Source organism: Patella vulgata, chromosome 6 (genome assembly GCF_932274485.2).
Source record: "Patella vulgata chromosome 6, xgPatVulg1.2, whole genome shotgun sequence".
NCBI lineage: Eukaryota > Metazoa > Mollusca > Gastropoda > Patellidae > Patella > Patella vulgata.
This window is the reverse complement of record NC_065884.2, coordinates 54,998,456-55,011,305: the sequence shown is the minus strand read 5'-3', so window position 1 is coordinate 55,011,305 and position 12,850 is coordinate 54,998,456. Positions and strand designations below refer to the sequence as shown.

Sequence of the window (12,850 nt, the reverse complement as noted above, 5' to 3'; positions counted from 1 at the left end):
TACAAGTAATACATGATATTTTACAATGAAATATAATACAAATGGTCTGAGAGGATGAGATATAATATAAATGATAAATATTCGGGTCGAAACAATGATGGCGGCATACTATTATTATTTTACATATTATTATGGTATTTGTCATGTGTAAGATGTGCATGATGATATACAGTAGAACATAATGTAAAATATCTACAATAAAGAACATGATACCACAATGATTGGTGTATTATGGTACAGACCTTTTCTACACTGATTTTTCATTATCAGTTAAAACAAATATATATATATATATATATATATATATATATATATATATATATATATATATATATACGATAACATACAAGACTAGCAGAACAATTACACCCAAATTATTGATATTCAAACTCGATCTGCTTCTAATCGGTATCACGGTGGGACTTTTATAAACCGTCGAGATTCAATAAATAAATCGAAAATTACAAAAATACATGTGTTTATTCGGTTACCCGACCGGCCATATTGTTTGAAGCCGAAATCTCAGACCCTTAACTCTTCTCTCATTTCCAAGCCCGGTTACTCGCTTTTCTGTGGACAAAGAACCCTAAATACACAGTAATTAAGTCAGAAATCCTAGGAAACAGATAATACAAACCCCACGAAAACAAAATTAAAAAGATTTTATGGGCCAAGTAACCGTAAACACGGGTATTTCTTTTTCTTGGCCTAAAGCAAAATATGTGGAATACATGTTGTTTCTTAGGCACCCCTAGCGCAAATTTCATTACAATATGAAAAGAATGTGGCAGTTAATAAGAAATCACAATACGAAATTGGTCTGGCAGTAATCGATTATATATCGATTGTTAATATAAAATCACAATACCAATTGGTGTAGCAATGATTGTTCATATTATATCGACTGTTCATATATATTAACAGATTCGTAGACATTGTGTATACAGTCACCAATGATTAGAAAATATATTTTATTTACATGTAGGCCCTTGCAAACAAACCGGATTCAAAATTTGAAAACTTCCAAACCTTGTCGCATCACCTGGCATGCGCGAATATATTTGATATCGCGAGAGTTTGTATTTATTTCATTAACAATGGCCTCCTTTACAGCCAAACAGTATTCTCGGATGGCCGTAAGCGACAATTCAGTAAAATTGCAGGGAGGATTGCGAATTAGCTATTCCGTCCCACCAAGAAATAACCCCCTCATATCAGGCTTATAATATGACATTATCAGAGTCATGTTATATTTTTGAGAATCATTTGGTTTCAATAGTCAATAACCAAAATTATGGTCGTCCCCTTTCGCTAAATCGAAATTTTAGGGGAGTGATAATTTTGTTGATTATCCGCATTTCACATTTCATGTCTTCACTATGACAATATTCAATGTCGAAATTCTGCAACACCTGAAAAATAAAGAACGAAATATTTTATTATTTTTTTTACAAAAACATTAGCAATGGAGAGCAGGGCTCCCGTTATATTTCTAGTTTGTTTAGTACTTCTGGGTGATCGAGACATTTCTTTATAAGGAACGTTTCAGTAATGTACAGGTTGTGATTGGTCGACTCCAGTTTAATCTAACAATAAAAGTGTTATCCCATTAGTCAAATGTAAATATGACAGACATAAGTCATATGAGTTCTATACATTGAAAAACAATGTTACATTTCCCATTTTGCTAAACATATCTTTGAGAACATTAATGTATCTTAAATCTATTTTAATTTACCCAATTATTTCTCCTGTAAGATACGCGTTGAATTAAACAGACACTGGCATGAGTGACATATTCTAAAAACATATAGAGTAAAACTCTTTACAATCCCTGGCCCCTGGGTTATAGAACCTTATTAAACCAACCACTGGCTATTACGTCAGATATAATTTAGACGAAGCATTGAAGTCTAACAATGGAGGGATTAAGTATTGGTCATTGACCAATCTCTATAAAGCGAACTATTGTTTTAGATTTCAACTTAGAAGCCATATTTTACACTTTAATTGAAAATGTGCCATAATTGTCTATTACATATTTTGTAGAACTGTATTTCAAAGCGAGAGTGAGCTATGATTTAGAACGGATCGGATCTCTCTTTCTTGTAAATATTTGTTGAATTATCTATGTTTAATAAATCACATAGAAGTTGCTTAAACTCGGTCATAATTTAATAAGAGCAGAAATAACGTAGTCACAAGAGCAATGTAAAGCACGGGCTCCCGTTCTTTTCCTAGTTTGTTTAGTATTGCTGGGTGATCGAGGCATTTCTTTATAAGGAACGTTTCAGTAATGCACAGGTTGTGATTGGTCGACTCCAGTTTAATCTACCAATAAAACTGTTATCCCATTAGTCAAATATACTTTTATATTCTTACCTTTATCAAACAGAGAGACGCTTCCTGTTCGGCTACACGTCGTCCAGGGCAAGATCTAGGACCGAAACCAAACGGAAGTAAGACATGGGGATGTATGGGAGGATATTTACCATTCCTTAACCATCTTTCAGGTATAAATTCATCTGGATTAGGAACATATTGTGCTTGTTTTCCAACCCATTCGTTATGTAAAACCACCATCGTCTGTGGAAATGAATTACAGGTTAAGAATAAAGAAATAGCAAACAGTCAGTATGAATTTTTAAAAGAAAGTAGACCGATTGGATATCATGTAAAATAATGAATGACTGAAAACATGTCGAGTAACGTTCTCGCCATGACGTCACATAGGAAGATTATACTCGATCACAGATGGACGTCAACATGAACGTCTTTTAATAAGATAATAGTAGTATTGAGACTAGCAGTACACCATTGGTAGTGGATGCCATGGAGTCATTCTGTGCTAAACCGTATGTATGGCATATCTAATTAAGATATTTGTAACAAAAGATTATATTTTAGTATCCGCATAGGAAGGATAGATTTCAGGAAATACAATATACTTCAAATTTAAAATCGGATAATTAAATATGCGCAGATGGCATTGATATCAGAATGGCACTATTCGTCGCGTTCAGGTGTGTGACTGTGGTGTTGACGATAATTTCAATGTTTTATCATTGAAAGTAAAGTTAATTGTCCTTCAAATAATAGACCAAACAAACTGTTGTAGGTTAATTAATTCTTTGGAAACGGCATCCATCTTGGGAAATTAATTGACAATGCCAATGAAAGTATATTTCAGGGTTTATCAGAATCCATTCATAAGTAAATTTATTCGGGTTTCACTGGCTTGACCAACCAGATTGCATCATGGCGTTGATGTTGGATTTTGAATTTTGATTTGGTGACTGTAATAATAAAGGTGCTTTCCACGTTTGAAAACCCAATCAATGAGATGTAAAGATTGGTTTGCAAGAACAAGGGGGCTCAACGATACAAAAGTTTCTCCTAATCTATAATCCGCGAAAGAAATCGATATATAAAATATTTACCCCAGCAGGAACGTCATAACCACTAAATGTTGCTTCAGTAGCCAGTGTTCGCAAGTTTCCTGCGGATACTGGGGTTACCCTGTAAAAGAAATCACATTGATAGTGCGTTAACGTCAGTAACATTATTCGAGACTATAGTTATAACTATGGCAATGTATGTAACGTGGAAGAGGAAAGTCCTACTTGGCCTTAAGCTTCGTACACGACAATTTAGCTTCTTGTACCACCCGAACAACTAGACATACACTAGAGAGTGTTAAAAATAGTCAGAACTGGAACCTAACGGTTTGCTTTGAAACGAAACTTATAAACTATAAATTTTATGGCGTGAGTCGTAATATTGCTTAAAGATCCATATTCTTAGTAGATGTCGAGCACGAAATCAAATGAAATGAAATGGGGTTTAACGTCCTACTATTCTGCTCCGAACTGGGCTAATGAAGACGGGCATGTGCCATACAATGTGCTATGAGGCAAATTTTGCCCGGACAGTGGCACTACGGCCTACTTTTATATCGAAATCCAACTTACTGTCAAGGGATCTTTTTACGTGCACTCCAATGTGTACACGGGACCTCGATTTTTCGTCCCATCCGAACAACTAGACAGCTGCAGTCCTTGTCCAGCCCTCCGTCATGCATCACTGACAAGGGGGAACCACGCCGGAAAATCTGGATGGACTTTCTCCGCCAGTGCAGGAATAGAACACACGACCTCCAGGCTAGCGAGCCAGCGTCTTACCCACTTAGCCACCGTGACCCCCGTGTCGAGCACGAAGAAGTCATGCTTACTGCAGGTGAGCAGCTGATATAAGAAGTGAAGGAATGTGTCTTAGAAAGAGTATGCACTATACACGTCACAATATATTTCTAAATGAATTTATAGTTTGTCAGGTTTGGATTTTAGAAACCGAGTGAAATTACTAGCAACAGAATCCGTCCCATACATGACCCCCGCCACTTCATATGACTAAATTTGTGCGGTACATCTACCCACCTTAAAGATTCTTTAATTACAGCTTTTAAATATGGTAATCTTTCAAAGTTCTCTGAAGTTATCTCCCTTGCTTGACCAATGACTTCGTCGATTTCCTGTCTTAAGATGGCCATCTTGCTGGGATTTTTACATAAATTATACATCACAAAGCCAATCAAATTGCTCGTCTGTAAATACATTAATACACCAAAAATAATTCTGTTGTCCATGTTAACTAAATTCTCGTATAAGTCACCGACGGTGAGGGTTTCATCTACTATTCTAAGAATTTAAGATTTTTATACTTTTTAATTATACATTGCCCAGAGTTTTATTAAAGCAAATATGGCATAGACAATTGTCGCCAGACAAATGAGAAACATGTATCGGTACTAACCGTATCTACACCACCGAAGAAAAAATCACCTATCAGCGTAAAAGACTCTTTGTCCGTTAAAGAAGATTTGTTCAGAAAGGTTGGGATATTTGCTTCTTCGTCGTCATCTTCGTGGATTTCTTTGGATTTACAATACTCTATCGCTTCTCTTGCATTTTTAATTGTTACTCTAAAAAGAAGAATTTTACTAATAAAGCATAATTTATTTAATAAATAAATACAGAATTCGTAATTATATTACTACGGACAAAATGGGATTACAAATCCACTACAAAAGGACCATTTTGCCCCTACCTCAAAACACACGCCTTCCTCTTTCCAGAATACCCGGTACTACTAAGCTTAACAGTGCACGCAGCGTAGTGTATGATATTAGTTAAAACTTATGGCTAAATGTGAAGATAGTTTAGACACCAGACGGAACTATGTAACAAAATTACACAAGGAAAGTTATAGTTAGCAACCGAGTTATTAACAGAATGAATGAAATGGGGTTTAGCGTCTTACTTTTCGGCTAATGAAGACGGTCACACACCATGCAGTGTGCTATGAGGGACATTTTGCATGGACACCTTTTTTTTGTCAAACCCTCCGTCCTGCACCACCTATAACGGGAAACTAGACTCAAAATCACGAGGAACCTCTGTGGTTCCCCAGAAACACCAGAAGACTAATTTTGATGATGTAGATCCCAACGAATAGGTCTAGTACTTACTCATTTATATATGACTGAGCTTTGCTTAGCTGTTTAAACATAGGCGTATCGTACAAATTGTAGAGCGGTAGACTTCCCATCTCTGATTGTGTTGCCATTAATACATCATTTACTGAGTTTATAAACTGTTCGGCCTCACTACCGGGTTTACTGTTAATCTCTAGAGCACCCAGACGCTTGTTGAAACACACCACAGCAATACCTGCAAAAGTCAGACCGTAAAATGAATGTTTATATAGATTATTTTGTAGATACAATGGTATCGATCCAATCTTAGATTACGTCAAGCTAAGTATATACATATCCTCAGACAGCACGATTGCGGGAAGGATCAAATGCTTGACCAAAGGACTGCATGGTTTACTCAAAGCTCGCCTTTCCTCAAATAAAAAGGCAGGTATAGGGAAAAGCGAGGCTTAAGTCCACAAAAGAACTTCAGGCGATCACTCGCACTCCCCATCTCCTTTAGCGTACGCTGCTTCAGTAAAGAATGAACGATGGCTAAAACTGGGCAAAACAGTTGCAAATATACAAATGCAACATGTAGCTTACAATATATTTAAAGAATTTATGGGACTTACTTTCCGTGGCATATCTGTACAAGTCGGACAACAAATCCTCAACAATGTCCTCTTTGTTCCGGGTATGTCGTAAGAATGTTATGAAGTCATCTGCTACTGGATTTTGTCCGGGAAGATATGTTCGAACAGATTTAGGTTTAGCTATTTTTCCCTGAATTTTACTTCTCTTTTTTTGCCAACTTTCACCCGAGCTACAAAAACCGGAAAATTAAGATTAGTGAGGTAAAATATAAATAATATGCCTTACAATCATGATTCTAATTTGAATACGATGTCTATTTAAGCCACTCTACAGAGTTAATTATGCCCGTTGTGCCAACTGAGGTCGTCTACAATTATTATACGGCACACGAAATTTTTCGATTTTTTCCGCGACATACTTTGTACCTTTTGAAGTAAATTGAAGCTACACTATGTCGAAATGGGAGAATCGCCGTTTTGAATGATCATTTGATAGCACAGAGTCAAGCGTATTCATCAGAAATTGCCTACATATCAGCTAACGTACAATTGCTTTGGCCATTGGCCGTTTGATTAGACACATTTTTAAATAAAATTATGATATAACATTGGTCACTGCATATATAAATGAACGGATAACTTGGCCTTGCTTTGTGCACGGCACACTTTACTCATTATAGCTAACTAGAGGAAATGTTTGGATTTCAGAAGCCAGAGCTACTAGTATATAACTTGGGGAATACAGACCACAAACGGATTCCCTTTCGGAGTAATGTAAGTCAGAGGTGGGAACAAGTCGCTGGACCTTGAGCCTGAGTCGAGTCTCAAGTCGCCGCACCTCGAGTCTGAGTCGAGTCCCAAGTCGCTGAATTTAGTACCGAGTCGAGTCGAGTCGGGTCCCAAGTCTTCACAAAGCCCGACCTCCCATTTAAGTCACCAGTTCATCAAATGAGACAGCAATTCATGGCGAATAAGGTAAGTTAGAGTTATGCACCCTCGCCGCGACTCCAGTCCAAAGCTCTTTCAAGTCGCGAGTCGTCACGACTGCCGTGTCCGAGTCGCGTCGCAATATACATTTTAAGTCGAGTCGCAAGTCGGGTCATTGATGTGACGTAAGTCGGACTCGAGTCCGAGTTGCAGGACTCGAGTTCCCACTTCTGCTGTAAGTACTGAGTATAACACAAATGTTTCAGATCACAACTAACTATATGAATACGGCACATTTATAAAGCTTGTTAGATCTAAAGTAAACTTAAGTTCGGTAAAATATAAAATGCAGAATATAAAGCGAATAACGAATTGAAAACATCTGATTTTAATGGGGTAAAAGAAGAACTAAAATACCTTGTGATAATGCCATGTACCCCATCGTTATATTTATTGTTAAAACGTCTCAACATGAAAAATGAATCCCGGGTTGGGTATTTCCCTTCGTTCCGGAACACCTCAAGAAAATCATCTGGGTTATACAAATGAACAATGTGGAGCCCTCCTGGAACAGCTTCATGCACTACATCACCATACAGCTCTTGTAGTTTTGCTAATTTATCATACCATGGCATACCATATAATTGACCTGGAAAAGAGTAAACAATTTGTAAGAAAATCAGAGAAGCCCCAACTCCGTCACTTAACGATGCTGTGCGAAGTGCCCACTGGTGATCGATAAAAGAAACTAGTAACTGCAATCAACACTATCAATAAGATATTCTATAGATTAGTACCGCGGTTCGTTGAGTATGAAATGATGTTTTACCAACCGAACAGTTAGGCGTATCGTCCTTGCCAGCACCCCCCACCCCCAGCATCTTTATTTGTGATATAATGTTGATGCCAACAAGATTGTAATAGTTGATCACATTGCAGCAAGGCATACATAGAAACATACTGATTATATGATAGAAATGAGATGCACGTAGAATAAACTCAGTAGAATGTACAGGTATTGTACGGTTCGATATTCAAAGTTTCGAAATAGAAAGCTTCGAGACAAAAATGTATGCTGACTAACAAACGCTAACTTATAAAAGTTGTAAAATTCCGAGGAATCATTTGAATTATTTGAACTGGCTGTAGTATTCAATGCATTTAAATTATTTTCGCTTAAGAAAAGGATATATTTAGAAGTTCCAAAACCAATCCAAGGGCGCCATTAGATGTAATTTTGACATTGTTTTCCTGTTAATAACTGCAATGCCCTAGTTGAATGATCTAATAGCTACTCTGTAATTTGTATGACAAATTGTTTCAATGTCATGTAATAATTGAACTGGAAGTACACCGGACAGAATTCCAGTGAAAGCAATTATTACTGTTTATTACCGAGCAACGTCTCGACTAGAATTCTCGATTCTTTATCTCTGCCTGAAAAAAGACTAGGCAATGCTAGTCGAAACGTCGCTCGATGACAAACAGTGATTGTATTCCACAGAATCGTTTCCTATTATGTCACTTGGAATTTAAAAGAAGCTAAATCAAAAAAAGTTTTAAATTGGGATGGTTGATGAGCTGTACATTAAATTATTTTTTCGAAATATTAAATTTGTTTACTTAGTTTAGTTTGGTTTCTAAATAAAGTCGACAGTAGATCAAAAGCAGCTACATCTTAATATTAGAGACTTTTGGCAAGCGGAACTTTTCCCATCCGTATCGACAGGTGATACGTTGCGTCAATGCAGTTTTAGAGTTTTGGTAGCTTTTCGCGCCGTGTGCGTATGCGTAGCTGAGCTGAGCTTAGTTCTATTAGAAAACGATGGCAGTTATCTACCAAGATCCCCATCAGTACTAGTCAAGTGCAAACCTACAAATTAGTAAAAAGGACTGTAAAAAGACGACGATGTTATACGGGCCTTTTCCGTATAAAAGCTGTTCGATACGTGCTGCCGTCACTCGGCAAACCTCACCAGATTCCAGTACCCTACATCTAATCTCGGCTGTATGACAAAGTCCGCCATTAGAACTACTTTCAAGTTCCCGGATTACAATGGCGTTGTCCATGACGACCAATGACGACGTATTTGAAGAATGTTTTATCTTACAAAATTTTCAAAGTTTGAAGCTGTTTTTCTTTCAAGTTTATCCGATTTTCTTTAGACAAGGACAAATTTGCACTGAAAATTCTACACACTCTTCGAACGACGCAATTTTGAGAACTTCTTTCTAAACGTGGGCAAGTTTCCCTTATAAGTAAACCGGTGCCGCATCGCAAATGTATAGGCGTAGATACATATCACTTACTGTCATACAGCCGAGGCTAGATGTAGGGTACCGGAATCTGCCGAGGTTTGCCGAGTGGTGCTGCCGTATCACGTATGAGAAATACACACACATCAATGACGTCATACGCAAAATCGATACGCATACGCGATACGGACGAGGCATTTATGCTTGTCAAAAGTCTCTAAGAAGTCTATAGGTGGACGTACCAGTTTAAATATAGGCAGATACTCAGCAAATCAATACATTAATCGTAATCAAATCGGCACCGTGTAATTTTTACCCCCAAACTGGTCATATTAAAATTACTTACCTCCTGGGAAATACTGATACATAGTTCCAATAAGCGGAAATGGTTGAGGCCCTGGGATAGCCGCTAGACCGCGGGTAATCTGAGCTGGTGGGATGACATCTATAGAAGGTGCATTGAATGAAGCGTCGGCAACTGCCGGTTGGAAAGGACATTTTGATAATTGTGTGCTCGTCGTCGCATCATAAGTACATCTTGACACGGCAGTGACATCTGCTGAAGTGTCGTAAACACGTCGTGATAATGATTTAACATTGGTACCAACGGCACGGAGGAGTTGTCGTTTTCCAGACATGGTTCTTTAATCTGAAAAAAGAAAATATAAAAGCTTTCATAAGAATGCACCCTACCTATTACATAAAAATGTAGGCACTTATAATTAGCTTGGTCCTACACCCTAGACCGAATTATCCACTAACAAGGTGGTTTGAAGTTCGATTCCGGTGTTGGTCGAAAAGATTCCTCGGGATTTTCCGACGTGGTTTCCCCTAGGCAATGGTGCAGGACGAAGGGTCTGAAAGGAACAGTGTCTAGTCGTTCGGTGGAACGTAGAACCGAGAAACCGTGAACAAATTGGCATACACGTAAGCGTACCCCTGACAGTGCAGAAAAGTGGGACGTTAAACCCCATTTCATTTCTCAATCAGAAGGTAAACACGACGCTCAACACCACGTTTGTGTCATTCTTTTAACTCAATAAATATTAAATAAGACCATAATATTATATTTTCACTAATAACATACAGAAAGTAAGTATTGCTGGGAGCTACCCTATATTAAAAGTAAGAATAAAAACCTATACATATACGATAAATATCAATATCCTCTTAAGAAACATAAAACTTTAATCAATGTGACATATTAATCTATTTTATTTGTTCATTAAACCTTAAAGTTATTACGTTAATAATGTTGTTATTGGAAACGTAAATAAATGTACGATTTCATGAAATATTCAAGATAATTATCAACTGACATTATCAACATTATATACTCGGGTATCTTGATATTTGCCATTAAAATATACTAATGTGTAACATTAGAATATTACGTTTCGCAAACCTAACCTCATTGATTTGGATTGTACAATTTTAACCACAAACTAGCAAATGATCAACAAGTGGATAATAATATCTACCGTAGGTCATATGAGTAATCTGTATTAGAAAGAAGAATCGAATTACTGAAAAATGGTACATTTCAAATACAGATTAATCATATGGACATTACCCTATCAGTCTCTAATCTGTACAAGTTTTAGAGTGCAATGGTGCTAATATTTTAAACGAATAAAGTATTTTTGTGAAGTTTGAACATGATTGAGTTATTTTTACCTATTTTAGACACCAGGCTTTCGCATTGAAACACTTTGTTGTATCAGGTGTAAGCATACCTTGACTCATGCACGCAATCCGTCAGTACTTAAATTTATTGGAGTAGTGGTTGAGACGTGAACTCCTAAAAAGAATTGGTAGCAAGCATTCTAGAAAGAGAATTCCACCCCAACGAAACGCAATTAAGTGGTTTCTGCAATACATGAGATGGATATTCTGTTCTGTTATAAATTAAGTTTGCAAATATACAAAAACAATTGTTTATAAAACAAAATTTATGTAAATGAAATGGGGTTTAACGTCCTACTGTTCTGCTCCGAACTGGGCTAATGAAGACGGGCATATGCCATACAGTGTGCTATGAGGGAAATTTTGCCCGGACAGCGGCACTACGACCTACTCTTATATCGAATTCCAACTGTCAAGGGATCTTTTACGTGCACGCAAATGTGTACACGGGACCTCGGTTTTTCGTCCCATCCGAACGACTAGACAGCTTTCCTTGTCAGCCCCTCCGTCCTGCATCACTGACAAGGGAGTAAAAACATTCGGACTATATATCTATATAAATTTACGCGCGAACTTATTTTTGGGCATGCGCACAGCTTCAAGCAATAGGGGCTCGAACTGATAATTATTTAATCAAAATGGCAGGCTAGATATTGGATATTTCCTTACGACAACCAGTGGTTCATAGGTATAAGGCGTCATTCTTAAGCACGTAAAGTTAAAAGTGATGATAAAGTCATCTTATACCATACGCCTTTTTTATGTTTTCGATTTCTTCTTACTATTCTTCGACTCAATATTATATTATTAAGTGTTGGGGGTTTTTTTTTCGGTTTCTTTGGGGGTTTTTTTTGAAGACAAAAGTCGCGAGCGGCCGTTTTAATCTCCCAATTCCATTCCGCTCGCATATAGACTTAAGACTATAAATATCGCGACTTGGATTTATTTGAAAGTAATGTGAAGTTCTAGAAAGAGAACGCACATCATGACCAATGCACGCTTTCTGTATCACGACTTGATCGAATTTAATGTTTATAACAATGTACTTTTCGGCAAGATATTGTACAAGTTTTTATCACCCTTTTAGTATGAAATATAAGACCTTTAAGTCGGTGACATAATTAACATATACAAAAAACAGATTTTTTTTTTAATGGTGGACTATCCAACTTTTGCTCTACTTTTAAATATAAAATATTATGTTGGTTGGTATTTTAAGTCGGTAAAGTACATGATTACACCGTCTGTTTGCTTTGATAGTTTTTAATAAAGGGCTAATTTAAAATATAAGACCTAATGTATCATAAACGCCAAGTGTGGTCGACAATTACAAACCTCAAAACAGTGCACATGTACCCGGCTTCACTAATTCATCACACAAGTTTTACAAGGTTTTGTTTAATCTAAAAATATTGTAATGTGTTTTTTGTTTGTAATACGAGAGTTCGCCATATAAAAAATGTGAATTATTTTGTAAAACTTTCAGTATGCATTTTATAATCGGTTTGTTATTTCAACATGCACCCATCTGGTTAGTAGAGATTGAACTCGCTTGATAAGTGTATATTGTTTCCAAAAAGGAACCGCTTTAAATCCGGTCATGACCCAGGATGAACATGATGCGAATGTAGTAAGATAATACGTATATATCTTTCACAATCTTTGACACGTCATTCTGAGCACACAATACTGTATTAGTTTCAAGGTTTAAGTTGTTTTTAAACATAAACATTCTATCCTTGGGAACATTTTGGCGATTCTACTGTCGTAAAAGCCTAGAGTAGTCACCCTAGCGCGTGTTCCAAGTGATCCAATTGGGACGAAATAAAATGAAATCAAATGGGGTTTAACGTACTACTGTTCTGCTGCGACTGAGCTAACGAAGACGGGCATACGCCATACAGGGAAATTT

At 36.9% G+C, this 12,850-nt stretch overlaps 1 protein-coding gene across 1 annotated transcript in view; it reads right to left on the bottom strand.

The window, feature by feature from the left end:
• Window positions 1-335: 335 nt before the first annotated feature.
• Window positions 336-12,850, bottom strand: part of LOC126825047 (probable cytochrome P450 12a5, mitochondrial) — a 28,621-nt gene continuing 16,106 nt past the window's right edge. Inside the window, exons 2-10 of the mRNA XM_050554478.1 lie at window positions 9,599-9,901; window positions 7,414-7,645; window positions 6,109-6,299; window positions 5,528-5,729; window positions 4,813-4,981; window positions 4,437-4,603; window positions 3,441-3,519; window positions 2,383-2,586; window positions 336-1,412 (exon numbers count right to left, since the gene is read on the bottom strand). Of these exons, the coding sequence (XP_050410435.1) occupies window positions 1,293-1,412; window positions 2,383-2,586; window positions 3,441-3,519; window positions 4,437-4,603; window positions 4,813-4,981; window positions 5,528-5,729; window positions 6,109-6,299; window positions 7,414-7,645; window positions 9,599-9,890 (1,656 nt within the window). The 5' untranslated portion in view covers window positions 9,891-9,901 and the 3' untranslated portion in view covers window positions 336-1,292. The remainder of the gene's footprint in view (window positions 1,413-2,382; window positions 2,587-3,440; window positions 3,520-4,436; window positions 4,604-4,812; window positions 4,982-5,527; window positions 5,730-6,108; window positions 6,300-7,413; window positions 7,646-9,598; window positions 9,902-12,850) is intronic.